A 13,482-nucleotide genomic window follows, 5' to 3' on the forward strand; every position below is an offset into this window, starting at 1 on the left:
TGTAGATTTTGCATTCTTCTGCAGCTGAGTCTTTGGGAGACTCTGGACTTCTTATAGTTGTCTCTCAGATAATCAGCTGTTGGTTCTGGCTCCTTCAGCCTCACATCTTCGGGCATCAGGAAAATGGATTAGAGAAGTCAAAAACCCCTCCCCATTAAAAAAAGAGAAAAGAATTGTCGAGTTGGAGGTGACTGTGAGGGTCATCTAATACAAGACCCTGCAATGCAGGAATCTTTTGCCCAATGTGGGGCTCAAATCCACAGGCCTGTGATTAACAGTCCCATGCTCTACCAACTGAGTTCTTTGGGTGGATCCACAGTACAAAAGGACATCATGTTTTTTCCAGTGATCAAGGTACGTTGGGAAAAGCAGGTTATCCTTAACCCCCAATTCGTATTCTTCCCTAGAAAGACTGAGAGGGGGAGCATTTCTTGGAGGCTTTTTTATTCATGATGCCTTGGTCCAAAATGGCAAAAAAAGGGGGGGGGAGATCGGATCTAATTTGCTATTTTAATGCTTTAATGAATTTGTCTTGTTCCTCCCCTAGAGGACTAGGTCAACAGGTGACTAATATATGAAATAAATAAATAAATCTGTCTAATAACGAGGTGGAGGGGAAGAGGAAAGGATATATAGCTTACAGCTAATGATCAGCCTTCCAGGGGACACATGCAGAAGAACAAGTGTTACATGGTCCCAAACCAAAATTACATATGCCATCAACTGAGCATGCAAATATAATATTTATTTGTGCTTTTATTTTGTATCTTTATCTTGTGAGCCATCCTGAGATCTTTGGGTGAAGGACAGTATATACATTTAATAAATAAAATAACAATATAAGTCATTTTCTCTTAAGTCACTGCTATACCAGGTGACTGAGAGTATGGGGGCTCCAGAAGGGACCAAGTCTTGGGGGAGGGGGTATATGTGTGTGAGAGAGATGTAGGAGAGTTTCCTGTAGGATTTGCAAGTGCTTCAAGGTAGTCCTAATGTGGAACAGTACTCCCTCTTCTGTGCTATTTATCTTCAGGGCACTGCACTTTGAATGGCTGTCCTTCCATTTCTTTTTTTTAAAAGCATCTCTCATTACACTTTTAGCCAATATCTTTCCTTTTTGCCCTCAGCAGGTGAGTTGCTAGAGGGTTTTTGTTTTTTTAAAAAACCAGCAACAATAACAGCAAGGCCAGACTGAACCTGGGGTGAGGTGTGGCGGCCGCTCTTTTCCCGTGGGAGCTATCACTGAGATGAAAGCAGCCGTTTGGGCCTATGTAGGGCTGCTGGGATGTGAAACCAAATCCTCCCTCTCACTCAGTGACAAAGACTTTTCCACATGCTGCCTTTCCTTTGTGCAGACCCTTAGCTGCTGAGAGAAGCCGCGGCATCAATCACTGCCTTAGCCTGGCTGCCCATCAGCTGGCAACGAACTCAGGCTGGGCGCCCATTGCAAGAGCTCCGTTCCTTGGCTTTCCATGCCACGGCCCATCCAGTTCAGTCAGAATGAAAGCTCCAGCTACAGAGATGCTCCGCCGAAGCAGATGCTCTGATAGCTGAGCTCAGAGATCCAGGGATAATTCAACCTGCCAACATGAGTGTCTTTCAGCTCTGCTGCTGCTCTGAAGATCAAAGATAAAAGACAGTGTCTTCAAATACCACCCATATTCTACGAGCAGAAAATATATAGTGCAGTGGGCCAAAGTTTTCTGGTCCTGCTAGATAGAAAAGTCACAAATCTGCACTTGCTACTTTTGAGGAGTAAACAGCTTGAACTGGTGGCTTTTGGATTGCCAGGAGGCTGGCCACTTGGCTACCCTAGAAATAGAAGGGGCCATGGTAGTACATCTTGCAGTAGGTACTGACTCAGTTACACCTGCATCTTGGGTCACAAAGGCTTTAATTCTACACACACACATCCAGCTCTGTGGATGTAGAGAATGAAGTGGAAAGTGCCTTGCACAAAACAGCCATGGAGCCTTGATTGCCAATGGCACTGAACTCAGTTCCCATCCACCCCCATGCTCTGGACTCTGTCAGGAAGAGGTGATGACAAGGTACAGCTCAGCTATTCCTCCAGCTGCTGCAAGAGCCTAGGAGACTCTCCGCTCCTACCCATCAGCCATCAGGGCAGGATCCAATTCCCGTCATGTCACAGTAATGCTTAGACTACATCCAAGGCAGTTCTGGGCTGATCAGCACAGCTTCAGGTTCTGTGGCACATCACATGGCCACTCATCCCACTGAACAGATTTCAGCATCTACCCAGACCCAGGAGAACTTGAAGGGTCAAAGTTGCTCTCTTATCTTCCTTCTCCTGTCATGTCATGGTTTGAGGGAAGGACTGTGGCCCAGTTGCAGGCAAAAGGTACTAGCTTCCACCTGTGCAACCTCAGGTAAGGCTGGGAGAAACCCTTGCCTGAAATCCTGGAGAGCCACCGCTGGTCACTGTAGACAGTACTGAGCTAGATAGACCAATGGTTTGACTTAGGATAAGGCAAGTTCCAATGTTCTCATAAGGAACAGGTTCATCAATTAGCTGAGCAGCAGTACTAGACTGGATACTAATGTTCTATGCCAGAGGTTTTCAACCTCTCAGCCATTTTCAGCTCCCTTGACCACCTACCTTCTTTCTGCAGCACTCCTGTGGGGCTCAGGAGCCCAGTTATGTCACCCCTTGCCTGCCAAGCTGGTAGCATCTCACCTTTTTTCAGACACCCTCCCTTGTAGAGTGTTCCCTCCTCCTCTCCTCTCCCTTCTCCCTGGGAGTCCTCCAGGCAACCACTGCAGCCACCCCTGATCTCTGAGCTGCTTCAGTTCCTGGAAACTAGCAGCTCCTTGCCAAACCCCGAGGCACCATTCACCTGGGGAGCTTTTAGCCAGGGCTGCTGCAACTAACAGCTGTGCAAACCTTTGGGGGGCACAGATGTGAGAGGGCATCAGAGGACTGAGGGAAGGAAAGATGGGCAGAGGCCAGTGTTGCCCGTGGCACCCCTAAAGTTGTCCTTGATCAGAAATTCTGTCTTCTCACACCCCTTGGGTGATATTGTTCACCACAAATATTTCGGCCTTTTCTTTTAACACTCTCACAGCTCAGAATTGTGCTGCAGCTTCTGAAAATGAGTTCTGGGCAACTATTCTTTGTAAAGAACAGAGTAACACACCCAGTAGGCAGTTTGGCTGGGAGAAAACACCACACTGTTTGCCTCACACTTGCGTGCTAAGTGTGTGTTGTTCTCATACTTGTGGCTGATGGCACCCCTGTTGCTGTGCCTCATCTCATCTGCAGGCGTGAACATGCGTCTCTGGAAGGAACAGGACGTGAAGTGTGGAGAGCAGAACCACAAGTGACATTTAATGTTCTCCTCTGTTTGCCAATAATAGCTCTCAGAGGGCCGCGAGTGAAGGGACTATTATGCTGCTGCTACATGCCAGATTACAGCAACATTTATTCACCATGTGGTTAGTGCACAATTTCACAGCCCGGCTGGCCTGGTTGTAAAGCTATACTGGGCCCCTGGGAATGTATCCTGTAATGGCTCTGCCAGGAGACAGGCAGGTCTGCATGGCAGGTCATCTTATTCACACCATTCCCAACACCTTCTGCCTCGGGACATGTACCTGTGCAAGGAATCCCCAGGGTCCTCTGGCAAAACTCCCTGCAGTGGTATAAACGAGACTAACGGTCACTCATTCTACAGCAGCGTAATCCAATATAGGGCAGAGCTTGTAGGTTTTTGGTAGTTATAGTGAAAGGGAGAATTTGAGCAGAAGATGCAACATGGGAGAACAATATTAAAAGTAGATCTCTGACCTGTATTGAATGGGCTGTAATGACTCACCTGCTTTTATGTTTTTCTTTTTCTGTGGGCCAGGATTACTGGCTCTCCCTGCTCTACAAGCGACTTGTCGGGCCCAGGGTGCTCTCTGTGCACGTGGCCGGGCTGCAGAGGAAACCTCGCCTTGGCAGGGTGATCCGTGATAAACTGCGCATCTACGCTCATTGCACCAGCTACCACAAGTGAGTTGCCACATGCTGCAAGCACGGCTTCTTGGAACAGAGGTAGGGGCTGGGGCACTGGTGACTGGAAGACCCAAGAGGGTTAACTCAGCATAGGCCACACCCTCGGACGAAAATGTGGCTTGGCATGGAGGAGGAGGATTTGCTACTGTCATCCCTTTTGCCTGAGGTTGCAGGACAGGTTACAACAATAAAAACACATTAAAAATAATTCAAAACAACATCTCGGAAACAAAAGTGGGTCCCAAAACGTATACATCTCTAGTGTCAAAACCCAGAGGTGTTTTAACACTAGAGAGTGCGTTCGCAGCCAAAAGCTATTTAATGATAGCGATACCTTCCTGCTCCATTCTTCTAAGCAGCTATGGCCCTGTCCCAGCCAAAGAGCAAGTCTCTTACTGACACTTGGTGTCCCAGGGACAATTAATACAGCAAGGGAGTAGCTCTTGTCTATAACTCACCTTTTGTCTACCCCCCCCCCCAAAGGCTTAAGTTCTCCTCCTGCTGCAAGGAGGTTATAACAATTGTTTGGGGACCAGGATTTAAGGACCTGCTTCTCTTCCCCCTGCTGCCCCCGCAATCCCTGTGTGCATATCTGCATCCTTACTTGCTCTGGTTGTGGCCGGGGTGGGTGGGGATTGGCTCTGGTGATGATAGGGAAGAGCAGCTATCTCTGGGACTAGGGTGAGTGCCTTTGCAGCCCAACTTTTATCAGGATGAGATCAAGAGAGTGCATTTTCCTCTAAAGGCCCCGGGGGTCTGGTTTCAGTTCCTTCCCCCCCCCTCACTTGGGGCACCCAGCCTAGCTAGGGTTTCTGTGATAAGCCTTTTCAAAGCATCCTCCTCCAAGCGCAGGGCCTGGGAGTCCCCTGTGTGCACACAGGTCCCCATTGTTGCTTCCTCATTTCAGGCAGATGCTTTCAACAAGCTTCCCCCTCCAGGAGGGAGTCTTGGCCAGTGACTGACAGGTAACTGGCAACTGGGATAGGGACAGGTGGGAAAGGAAAGGCAGCAGGAGCGGGCACAGGTGGGCAGGTCATCCCATGTCCTGGGCATTTGGAAGAGAGACTGCTATTCACTCTCTCTGTCTTCTGTTTGGGGCATTTCTGGCTAAGCTCGCTGCAGAAGCATGAGTACTGTAAAGAGCTTTAGACTCTAGAAATATGGTCTGAGAAAATAATATTTATAAAGCTCTGAGTGCCTCATGTTATCTTTACAAACATCCTGCAACAGAATTGTATTATTGTCCCCATATTACAGATGGGGTCCAAGGCTGAGAAGATATGTGATTTGCCTAAGGCCACATAGTAAATTCATGCAGTTGAGGGGAGGTTTCAGCTGGGGATTCCCATCTCATGCTCTTAACCTTTCCACCATTTTTCAAACATTCCAAAAGGTGGGAGCTTCCTTCAGCAATGTAGCTTCCTTCTGCCCTGTAAATTGACCTGCTTTGACAGTCTTAATGCTGGTGGCGCTTCTCAGGGCCAGCTGCAAGTTGTGGCTGATTCAGAGGGATTTGCTTAAAACTGCAAGTGCCTGTTGTCATGCATGTTGGCTGTAAAACACACATTAATGACTCTAAAGCCCACTTGACCATCTTATTGGTTAGAAATGCAAGAGCAGCCAGTTTGTTACACACCCACCCTTGAAGTGTTGAAGTGGCTACCCCCAAGGCTATATCAAAGAGCAGTGGACTTGGAAGGCTGTCTAGTCCAGCTCCCTGCTGCAAAACAGACCCCTCCTTCCATCACCCAATCAGCCTATGCACTCTGGACCAGAAAATGCCATGTACATAGCACGGTCCTCGATCCTTTATCTTACCAGATTGGAACCACACTGAAAAATCCATCCCTAGGTAACATCACCTTGCGGTTACTTAAAATGCAACAGTTCCATTTTGTGCCCTGTCTTCACCCAGGCTAGATCACTTGGCCAAGACATTTTAATAGCTCCACCTTACTGGAGAAATAGGGCTCTGTGTGTGCTGAGGAGTTCAGAGGAGCTGTGCGTTGCAGCCACATCATCACACTGGCCAGCTATTGCAGGATATGTTGGGGCCATTCTCTTGCCAAACTTTTCTTTGCAAAGGAGAGAGAAAAGGAAAGTGACATGACAGGGCAACTTCCTGAATTGGAAGGGCAGGAAATATTTCATACTGTCATGAATTTCAGCTAGACAAAAAGGTCAACAGCTTCTGCATAATATGGCCCCATCCTCCAGTTCCTTTGACTGGAGTGATTTTATCTTGGGATCTGTGGAGCAATAAGGGAAGTCCTCAACCTTGATAACAACAGGAGGTATCTAGGGAAGTGTGCACACGACTTACCCTTAGCCACCTTGTCTCTGTCTCACACAGCCACAACTACGTCCGCGGCTCTATCACACTTTACATCATCAACCTGCACCGGTCCCGGAAGAAAATCAAGCTGGTGGGAACCCTTCGGGACAAGCTTGTCCATCAGTATGTGCTGCAACCCTATGGGCAGGAAGGGCTACACTCTAGGTGAGCACTATCATCCTGGTAGGCATTGAAAAGTGGTATTAGAATCCAGCCTCTCCCGATTGACAAGAAAGACCACTGCTGCTAGAGTTCAGTGCCGGGGGGGGGGGGAGAGAAGGGAAGCTACTGATGCAGGTATCAGGCTTGTGATGCTCCCCATCAATTCCCCATTCAGTATATGCACCACCTTTACAAGATGCTGAGCCTGCCTAAATTCGATGTAAATTGTACTTCCATCTTTCAGCTGACCAACAGTTGATCCCACAATAAATCTGTTAGCCTGTAAGCTAACGAAGGGTTCCCCCTTTCATGGTCTTTTCCTGCAACAGGCTAATTTAGCTTCTCTAATATCATTCAACTTTATATTACCATTGTAGTGCCAAGCAGTTCCTTTCCACCAACAATCCTCCCATGATTGACCAGACCTTATGCCCTGTAACAGGACTAATTTGTAAATTGCTACACACACTCCATTTGTTTACTGTATTTGCCTTATAATCAATCAGGTCAGTGAAGCAACAGGCACCTAAAATGAAACGACATATGTCTGTGCAGCTCTGCTTGTGCACATATCTTTAAGCGTCTGCCTGTATTAATTGGGTGAGGTGTGGGCAGGGTACACAGAGCAGCAAAGAGAGCACAATGTAATTGTCACCCCCAGGAAGATTCTCAGCTCTGATGGTCTAGAACTTCATTTAACTTGCCCACTAGCTACTATTTGCTACTATATTTGCTACTATTATAGCTGCATAGTTCGTGCACTGATGTCCAGTGAGAAAGTGTTGCCTGCTAGTATGGAATGAGTCTTACCACTCCCATGTGCCCCAGCCAGCCCTGGACCTTCACATGACATTGTCCTCAGAGTCCAGGCCCTTTCAACCCCTAGAGGTGCGAAGCTGGTGTGGCCATCCTCTTGAATATCAGTTCTCCTGCATCTTTCCTCCTAGCCACAAAAGACACCTGTGGCCCTCTCAAAGCTGTGCCACCATTTCTTTGTGTCTAGGACCACCCTTTCCCTTGTGCTTCCCTGAGGTGGTTTTCTCATGCATTTGCTCTGTGTGTGCAGGTCAGTGCAGCTTAATGGGCAGCCGCTCACCATGGTGGACGACGGGACTCTGCCCACGCTGAAGCCTCGCCCCCTCCGCCCTGGCCGGACCCTGGTCATCCCACCGCTCACGATGAGCTTCTATGTGGTGAAGAACGTTAATGCCCTGGCCTGCCGATACCGGTAGCTCCACCCACCCCACTGCCAAGGACAGACCTGCTAGGCCTCGGGGTGGGGGCATCTGCTGCCAAGGGCTTCCTCCTCGGGTAGACTAGGCAGGTAGCACAGGGAAAGGAGACTGAAGAGTCACTATGGGTGCCCACAAGCACTGGGCATCCTTGGATGGCGTGTGGTTATGATGTCAACAACACCATATGCAGTGGCTCCTCCATGATGAATTGGGAGAGAAAGAGGGGGGTTTCAAAGTCAGATCCCCCTCTTATGGAAAAAGCATTAAGCCAGAGTCAAGAGGAATTGCCCAGCAAGCTGTCCCACTGAAGGATGGAGCACTGAGTTGCTGCTTCAGAAACTTGGAAGAGCACAGAAACTTGAACCTTCTGCAAAATGACAGATCCGGGGAAGCTGCCCAGAGCATCCTGCCCTTGACAGCCTGGGAAACGTCTTAAACCCTGTGCGGAGATGATGATCATATAGTGGAGACATTGTGCCACCTTGTGGGCAGGCGGAAAGGCTCTGATTGAGATAGGAGCCCTGGCTTTATTTGCTGAACATACGCAGGGGCAGGATGCAGAACTGATCAACAGGAAAAGCCTCAGAATCATCCTGGGCCCCTTCAGCTTTATTCCTTTGGGAGCTGCTCCCTCTGCTGGCAACTGGCTGTAGAACAAGCCATGCAGCTGTTGGGCATGGGATGGAGCACACTGGCTATGCAAACAGAGGCAGTTGCACATGGCACTATGAGGCATGTGTGCATGCAGGAGCCAGAAGAGCCTCTTACAGAAATAAGCAGCCAATTGAGCTGCAGGGGAAAGATGTGCAGCATATGTCCATCCGGATAAGACAAGCCACTGGGGTGTCTGCAGCTGTTTTGAGTCCTGTGGCATTGTGGGGTGGGGGAAGAAGAGGTTTGGTCTTGGCTACTGTCAAATTATGCTGCCTTCTGGGAGCATTTGCTGTAAATGTTAATTATTAAATTATATTTTCTGAAGAACTCTCAAAGATCCTTGGAACAGAGCTGGGGACAAGGGTCTCTGTTGGACCTTCTGGGGGATTTTCAGATATTTGAATACTGGGGTGCAAGGTAGGGGAAAATCACCATTCATAAGGACAGACACTTAAAAGTTGGTATAATATCCATATCTGAGCATGCTTGAGCCTGGATTAGGGTCCTTCTACTCTCTGCAGTAGGTATTTGCATGCAGCCAGGTGTCACACTTAGGACCAGATGGCAACCAGATTCTCTTATCAGCACACCTGCCTCTGTTTTCTTGGGACCAGCACCATCCACACCCCTGGATCCAACCTAGGGATCAAGCCTGTTACACTCACAGAACCTTTGCCAACCTGGTGCCCTTCAGTTGTTCTGGACTACAACTCCCATCAGCCCCAGTCAGCCAGCCATGCTGACTGGTAGGAGTTGCAGGGAATGAACACACTGTATGATAATATGCATTCAGTGATGGATGCAGGCACCGTTTTGGGAGTGCTGTACACACAGCAGCATCCTCATGCTGCCCCAGAGTCACACAATTTGTCCATCTAAAGCGAGTTCTGCTGGAATGGTTATAATCCATTTGGTGCCAAGAACGCACTTCTCAAGTGATTGCTGCACATATGTGGATACAGAGAGTGCTTTATCTGATCACGTCCTATTGAGGCAGACCTACTGACACTGCAGGGCTGTGCCACTCCCCCTCACCGTGTTTAACTTGCCTGTGGATGAATTAGGCAAAATAGGAAGTAGTACAATAACTTAGCTGCCTTGGTATATCAATATATATCCTCTGTATAACAACACAGTTTGCAGCCCCTCCTCTTCATATGACTATGATTTGTAGATTTGTAGATTTCTGTAGAAGCACTACTTGAGGAAAGGGAAACAGAGAACATTGTTGCACACTAGTTTGAAAATGCGCCTACTTGTGTGTGCAGACAGCATGGGTAGTAGTTGCCACTTCAGATGACATTAGCAACTGTGTTTAGCAACTCAGAGTATTTAAAGGTGTAGGCGCTGCCTCCTAGATCATAGAATTTTAGAGTTGGAAAGAACCACAAGGTCATATCTTGGCAACCCAAAAAGGCGGCATTTTGAGATTTGGACAGAATGTCCACATTTGCTCACAGGTGTCAGTCCTACATTATATTATGTTCCATTTTATGCTGTGAATCACTAAGAATGAGCTTCAGCTTGTCCTCTCATGAGCAGGCATGCCAATCTCTGCCTGTACAAGAAGAATTAGGGAAATGCTCATGCCTAGAGTCACTCCATGTCCAGTTAAACAATCCCGCAACACCTTTTCATTGAGCAGAAGGTACCCAACTGATTTAAATCAAGTGGGATGGGGTAGAAATGGAACCCTTGCACTGCAAAATGAAACAGTCCCCTGTTCTGGCTTGTACAGTCGTACTGTGGTTTTCGAACAGCTTAGTTCTTGAACGTTTTGGCTCCCAAACGCCGCATACCTGGAAGTGACTGTTCCAGTGTGCAAACTATTTTTGGAAGCCAAACGTTCCTGCAGCCAATCAGAAGCCGCAGTTGGGTTTCCAAACGTTTTGGAAGTTGAATGGACTTCTGGAACAGATTCCATTCAACTTCCAAGGTACGACTGTATTTGATTCCTAGAATGCAGGCATAGTAATCTGAGTAAGCTGTAGGATTTTTCCTGTGATTCATATCATGGTGTCCAGTAAGCAGCCTTTGGGCAGATTACCTTGGTATCCACCCATCTCAGCCCTTTATTTAGAGAGGCTCATGCAGCTCTCTGCCGTGACCGGCTCCAACCCTCAAAATGAGCTCTTCCTCAGGTCTTTACTTGCTTGGCTTCTACTGCAGAATTTGAGAAATGGCAGCAATGTCTGCCCTTGATCCAGAGCCCTTTGAAACCATAAACAGGGTTACTGCCTCCCTGGAGCTCTGTGCCCACTTGATAGCCATACAACACTTTGTGTTCAATTATTGTAAAAACAGCAACTGAGAAATTTATTACTAGTTGGAACAGCTCTTTTGGAAAATCCATTATCAGCCCCCTTCTGCAATTCTGCTGTTGCTTGTGCAAGACCCATATCTTAGCACAGTGTGTGGACCCTTATGGGAATCACTTGGTTTATCTCAATATAGAACTGAATAAGCAAGAGAGCAATGCCAGGAAAAAACAGCCTTTATGTCTTTGTTTAGACAAGTATTGGATGTCATAGCAATGCCCTTGCATAGTCCACAGATGGAACCCAAGGGAAATCTCTAATTTGTTTCCCCAAAGACACAGAGTGCCCATCTCAGGCCACCTTCGATCGCTCCCCTTGCAAAACACATTCTTTCCGCTTGCGCTCAATTTTTGTCAAATGGAAATATTCCAATCGATTGATTCAAATTATTTTTAAAACAATAGGAGGTCAACACAATCTAGGATAAAACAAGGGGAAATAAATACAACAAATGTCATAAGCCATCACAGTGTAAAACAATAACCTGAGAGAGGAGATGTCAATATAATACAACCAATGTGATAAACAATTTTTAAAAATCATAATTAGTACAAAGCAACTCAATTAAAACTTGGTGGTAAGAGTGCCATTTTAAGTGCTGGCTTAACTCCACCCCAGCCGATTAGTTTCCTAGATTTAAGTTTCTATCACATTAGTTTCAAATTTTGATTTGTAGTTAACTATTGGCCGTAATGAAACATATAAAAATAAAATAGAACTAATGATGACAACCAAGCTGTTTCAAATATAGCTGGTAAAAGATAGCTTGTGTCTTGGCTAATGCTTCTAAAAGAGATGGCTACTCTTCTCAGTATTGTAATAGTCTTGTAATGGTAAAAGGTAAAGGACCCCTGAGAGATAAGTCCAGTCGCGAACGACTCTCGGGTTGCAGCGCTCATCTCGCTTTACTGGCCAAGGGAGCTGACGTTTGTCTGCAGACATTTTTTCTGGGTCATGTGGCCAGCATGACTAAACTGCTACCAGCGCACAGAAACACTGTTTACCTTCCTACTTGCACTTTGACATGCTTTCGAACTGCTAGGTGGGCAGAAGCTGGGACCGAGCAATGGGAGCTCACCCCGTCACGGGGATTCGAACCTCCGACCTTCTGATCAGCAAGCCCTAGGCTCAGTGGTTTAGACCACAGCACCACCCGCGTCCCAGTCTTGTAAGTACTCAGCTATTTCTGTCTGATGCCTTATATCTCATGGTGCAGAGAGTAAATGGAAACCATATTGTTGTAAGTCGCCCCAATGTCTGAGCAGTGCGAGATTCCAGGGGTTTCAGCCACCTACCCGGGCTTAGTGTTTCCTTTTGGAATGAGGCACAGCAGAGACTATAGTGTCTTTAGGATATGTGGTTTATTAATGCATATATACAACCTCAGCCTGCAATAGAGGGGTTAACAGCATTAATACCCCAAAGTGTATTGTTTCTCCCATAGTCACAGCCCTGGATTCAAACAGATGTCAAACATTGCTCTCTGACCCTCTCTCCAGCTTGCTGCTTTACTTCTAGGTCACATTAATCCTACCTTTGCTCCAAACTCTGGCTTTTTTTCTGTTGAGACTCATTTGCCATCTTACACCGAGCCCCTTAATGGTTTATCACCCAGGCTATCACTTCACCAGGAAGCTAGCTTGGCTATTCCACCAATTAGAAGCCTTGATTAAATTCTAACACTTGCTGGATCCAGGGATCAGAAGGGTCTGGCACACATCTTAACACCCCAAACTCATAACAACATGCATTCACTGTTATTACAATATGTATATTTTTGCTTCGTTTCATTGGTGGAAGAGAATTTTGCTGTTGTGCCAAAGTCTTCACAATAAATATACATTTTGAGATACGACTTTATGGAAGACCTGAAAGAAGTCCACCATATGGCAGTCAGAGAAGGAGAGGTGCCAGACATGACAGGCACCAAGGGAGAAAAAGAAGCCATTTAAGGAAGCAGGAGAGGGCTGATATGATTACCAATTACAATAAAACAGATAGTTGAAAATAAGCCAGCTACCATGAAACACAGTTTAAAACACAACCAAGCCTAGAAAATTTCGATAAAATCTGGCAATGGTACATATAATAAAGCATTTCAGTTAAAAGTGAGAGAAAACACAAACTACTTTGAAGTTCTCTTTAAAACCAGAAGTAATGGGAGTCAGCTGTATTACCCCTCTTGGGAGGAGATTCCATAGGATTCCACCACCGACATGACTTGCCTGGAAGGGAGACAGAGGAATCAAAGATAAAGGCAAGGCTGTCTGTCCCTGATCAAGAGGATGGATGGTGGTGTCAGTGGAGATGGAGTATGTACTAGGAGAGGAAGGCTTGTGGGGGGAAAGATAAGAAGTCTAGCCTTGACTATGCTGAGACTGAGACAGCAATAAAACATCGAACTATCAGACAAGCAGCTGTAGATATAGGACTGGATGGAGACACAACGTTCTGAGGTGAAGCTGGATATCATTATTGTATAGATGGTACTGAAATCCCATAAAATTTGATGCGCTATTTTTACATTTATACCTCCTCCTTTCCTCTGAGGAACTCAAGGTGGTGGGCCTGGTTCTCCTATTTTGTCCTCACAACAACCCTGTGAGGCTGGTTACACTGAGGTTGCTTCCAGACCATTGCTATTTCCAGGTGGGAATCAACCACATGCCAGCAAATCAAGGCTGCCCAATTAAAATTGATTTGGAGCCCTTGCACAACAAAGCCACTTCCCAAAAGATCTGACTTCTCGCGATAAGGAAA

At 46.7% G+C, this 13,482-nt stretch overlaps 1 protein-coding gene across 1 annotated transcript in view; it reads left to right on the plus strand.

Moving 5' to 3' along the window:
• HPSE2 (heparanase 2 (inactive)) overlaps positions 1 to 8,731 on the plus strand; it is a 112,285-nt gene extending 103,554 nt beyond the window's left edge. The window contains exons 10-12 of the mRNA XM_081912393.1: positions 3,870 to 4,015; positions 6,372 to 6,518; positions 7,582 to 8,731. Of these exons, the coding sequence (XP_081768519.1) occupies positions 3,870 to 4,015; positions 6,372 to 6,518; positions 7,582 to 7,747 (459 nt within the window). The 3' untranslated portion in view covers positions 7,748 to 8,731. The remainder of the gene's footprint in view (positions 1 to 3,869; positions 4,016 to 6,371; positions 6,519 to 7,581) is intronic.
• The last annotated feature ends 4,751 nt before the right edge of the window (positions 8,732 to 13,482 follow it).

Source organism: Podarcis melisellensis (genome assembly GCF_964234715.1).
Source record: "Podarcis melisellensis genome assembly, chromosome: 5".
In the NCBI taxonomy this organism is placed as follows: Eukaryota; Metazoa; Chordata; class Lepidosauria; order Squamata; family Lacertidae; genus Podarcis; species Podarcis melisellensis.